This window comes from Amphimedon queenslandica, unplaced genomic scaffold, assembly GCF_000090795.2.
Source record: "Amphimedon queenslandica unplaced genomic scaffold, v1.1 AMPQUscaffold_9311_Cont18707, whole genome shotgun sequence".
In the NCBI taxonomy this organism is placed as follows: domain Eukaryota; kingdom Metazoa; phylum Porifera; class Demospongiae; order Haplosclerida; family Niphatidae; genus Amphimedon; species Amphimedon queenslandica.
The window spans coordinates 1-3514 of record NW_003550417.1 but is presented as its reverse complement, the minus strand read 5'-3'; the positions used below and the strand labels follow the sequence as shown (position 1 = coordinate 3514).

General features: G+C 33.5%; 2 protein-coding genes across 2 annotated transcripts; one reads left to right on the top strand and one right to left on the bottom strand.

Moving 5' to 3' along the window:
• Nucleotides 1-75: 75 nt before the first annotated feature.
• Nucleotides 76-1178, top strand: LOC109590898 (uncharacterized; the record flags this gene model as incomplete). Its single annotated transcript, XM_020006743.1, has 5 exons — nt 76-161; nt 303-402; nt 447-561; nt 640-774; nt 939-1178. Coding segments are annotated over 5 exons (632 nt in total), but the record flags the coding sequence as incomplete, so codon positions are not given.
• A 183-nt stretch (nt 1179-1361) lies between these two features.
• Nucleotides 1362-3508, bottom strand: LOC109590899 (uncharacterized). Its single transcript, XM_020006744.1, has 4 exons — nt 2078-3508; nt 1842-2026; nt 1601-1790; nt 1362-1544 (listed from the first exon to the last, which is right to left on the bottom strand). The coding sequence occupies exons 1-4, from the start codon at nt 2744-2746 to the stop codon at nt 1380-1382; spliced, it is 1209 nt and encodes a 402-aa protein (XP_019862303.1). The 5' UTR covers nt 2747-3508; the 3' UTR covers nt 1362-1379.
• Between the last annotated feature and the right edge of the window lie 6 nt (nt 3509-3514).

Below are 3514 nucleotides of genomic sequence, written 5' to 3'. Positions count from 1 at the left end.
ATTGATATAATATCTAACTGAATTTTTAATGACGTGTACATACATGTACATCTCAAAATTTTTAAACATTACAAGTTTATCATTTTAAATTTTACCATGCAGTAAAGAAGCTTCAAGAAGAAAAAAATGAATTAGGTCAACAATATGCAGCAAAAATAGATGTAAGTACATCCTCTATGAAAATATTATAGGCATGAAATTTCAAATTTTAATTAACAAAAAATAACTTGCCTACATTTGAATTTCACAATAAGATTTAGATAAGCTATATACATTTATATTATTATTATTATTATTATTAGGTATTGGAAGAAGTACAGAAAGAGGAGAGAGATACTCTGACACTTAAACTGTCACAACTAGAGATTGGTTTGAGGGAAATAGAGACACAATGGAAAGAGAGTGAGTAATAGTCTGTCACATGTAATGAGATTTAGAATTAATAGAGTATCGTGGAGACATTGAATTAGAGCAACAAGAACTGTACGATGAGAATCAAATGCTTAAACTATCAGTAGCAGAGAAAGAAACAGAATTATTGCAGTCACAAGATGCTCTACTGTAAGTACATGTATACAACAACACATGACATGATTCACAAAAATAACATTACCTTTATTTTAATATTATTTATTATAGTGAGTTAAGGCAGTGTTTGGCTCACATGTTGATTGGTTTGAAGCTGTCAAGTGAAACTGACTGGCTTATGATATCACAGAAAGATGTATCCACAATTCAAGCAATAGTCAACACAGGACACTGCAATGATAAAGAGTAAGTGATGGTAATTCTTCCAAAATTGGCCTCTTCATTTATATTACATTTTCTGATATGCAGCCACTATGCTGTGTATAGATTAGAAGCAGAAGTCCTAGTAGGACTGCATGTACTTTTCCAAGCATCTTCATGTACACATTTCATATCTCATTCCTCAATAGTGAAGAAGAAAAGGATGCACATTCCCTGACTCCAGATCAAGCCTCATCATCATCAGGAGATTGTACTAATACACAATCATGTAGTGGCTGGACTACTAGTACTGAGGTTGGATTCAGACATGATCTGGCAGCATTAGATGCTGATATTGCAAGACTTCAGATACAATTCAACGTAGCACAAGATTTATATCACTAAGATTGAGATACATGTAAATAACATTCGTTTGTCTTATGAGCAAATAAATAAGTCATATTTATTAAACATACACAATACACTTTACAAAAGTTACGACATTTTCTTTTAACCTGTTTATTTAAAAATACTTAGCCAAGTTAAGTATAAGAATAAGTATGTAGTAAATGATCAATAATATTAGCTTGAATTTTTAACTAAAAATGACTGAAATTTATCAGCTAGATCTTGCTGCTGAATAACTTGCGTTAATGCATGTTGATCCACTCTCCAATATCTTCAGGACTAAAAATACCAACTTTTCTCATTGATTGACGCCCTTTATCGTTATTTAATACAGAATGCCTACTTTGAGTCAAAGAACAGAACTTGATAATACAGTTCTGTGCCATTTGAGTAGAGCCAATAATTTTCTATGATTATAAAAATGATTGATATTCCTATTTTCTCATACTACAGTACTATATACCTCTAATTCATATTCAAATTGTGATTTCATTGATCCAATTTTGTCTTCAGGGCATTCTGGAAGCATATCAGTTTCACACTTGTCCTCGTAAAGCCTGTCCGCATTTGTAAGACAAACCAGAATTGGAGTGGCTGCAAAATCATTTTTAAAAATTTCCATCCATTCTTCAGCTGAACTAGTATGAAATCTCCTATATTAATCACATACAACAATAATAAATTTCTTTTACAATAATACTAACTCATATCCACAGACAAAAATGACTATTTGTGCAAGACCCACAAGTAACTTAGCCAGACCACCAATAGATTCATCTCTATCATCTACTCCAGGAAAATCAATAACACTTAATCCCTCAACGGAAGAATCAAAATTGTAAATAAAAGGGACTGTAGTGCGAGCTGATTGGGTCGTGCCTTGAACAGTCTATTATAAAATAATATAGACTTTAAGGTATAAAGTAAATGATGTACTTACTTTGACTTTGAAAACTTTATCAACAAGTGTAGATTTTCCAGAATTGACAAGACCAATGATGCCAATTGTAGTATAACTAGCTAAACCCTCACGAAGTTGATGAATATTCAAAGACCAAATCAGCCAACGAGCTAGTAGGGGTCGATATGTATTAGGAACTAGAACTAAGGCAGTATCTTGAAATCGTTCATCCCAGTTACGAACTACAGAGGTGATACTAACTGAGGTAGATATATCACGCTCTTTACAAATACCAACCAATTCTCTCTCAAGGGAATAACTGATGTAATTACTGCTACATGTGACTGTTTTATTAAGTCCTTGCAGCAGAAACTGCAGTTTGGCATTATAACTTGTGGTTGATTCAGTATCATCTAATTTCTTTGCAAAATTGTCACTAAGAGAACCCTTAATGAATTTCTCAATTTGAATTAAAAGTGTTTTATTTTCCCTTAATTTTAAGATGGATTCAATATCTTTGTGACTAAGAGCAAATAAGGCCCAAACACCAACAGCAGCACCACAACTTTGGGCTTCTCTGAGAGCTTTTGCAGTATCAAGAGGATTGTTAACCAAAGGTACTCGAATTTGCTGCTCCATAAAGCCTCCTAACATTGTAACACAAGGCTCTAAATCATCTTCCACAATTTTATTAACTTCAGCAAGCATAAGACGATTCAGCTCAGTGCAATTGGTTTCTTTATGCTCAATTGAAAGAGCAGTAAGACGTTTCCTGGCATTCTGTAAAATTTGTGGTAGCGGAGTTAAAGGATCAGAATCTGAAGGAGAAGAAACTGCTTTTTGATATTGGGTACATTTCGCCAATATTTCTTCCACAAATTAACTGCTGTGGACTTTGTGTAATAGAAGCAGCTATTCCTATCTTTTTACACATAACCAAGAAGCGCTCCATTGATGATGACAATTGGAAATCACGATGTATTAATGAAACAGAAGATTGCCTATGAACAGCATTTGTTGATTTTCTTTTGTGCTTTTTCTTTGATTTTGATGAATAATGGCTTGCATTATCATGAACTTGACTATCACTTTTTAAAACTTTATGAGGGTGATTTGCATAATATTCACATGCTTTGAAAAGCTCAGGTGTTGAATAGTTGGCAATGAGTCTGTGCATAGCTACATCACAACCAAATGCCATCATTTTTGAAACAGGAATTGATGATTTTTGAGCTGAATTAACAGTAGCTTGAGCAATTTTAACAGCAGACTTTTGATTATCACTACAAGCTACAGCAAAAAGTGCACTTTCCATGGGCACAATAGATGATGCCTCTTGTAAAAACTTGATGATTTGTCTGGTTCGTTTGGTTGGTCTTCCTGAATGAAGTGGTGAAGATTGCTCAAGAAGAGCACTAAGAAATGATAATGAAATAATTTGACTAGGTGTTTGCTTGGCAAGTTGACTCTGACGAA

Excerpts from the sequence above, each read along its gene's own strand:
- LOC109590899 (XM_020006744.1), bottom strand. The coding sequence starts at position 2,746 with ATGCTTGCTGAAGTTAATAAAATTGTGGAAGATGATTTAGAGCCTTGT. Across the intron at positions 2,027-2,077 it reads ATAAAGTTTTCAAAGTCAAA|ACTGTTCAAGGCACGACCCA; the intron begins GTAAGTACATCA and ends ATTTTATAATAG. Across the intron at positions 1,791-1,841 it reads ATTTTTGTCTGTGGATATGA|GAGATTTCATACTAGTTCAG; the intron begins GTTAGTATTATT and ends TGATTAATATAG.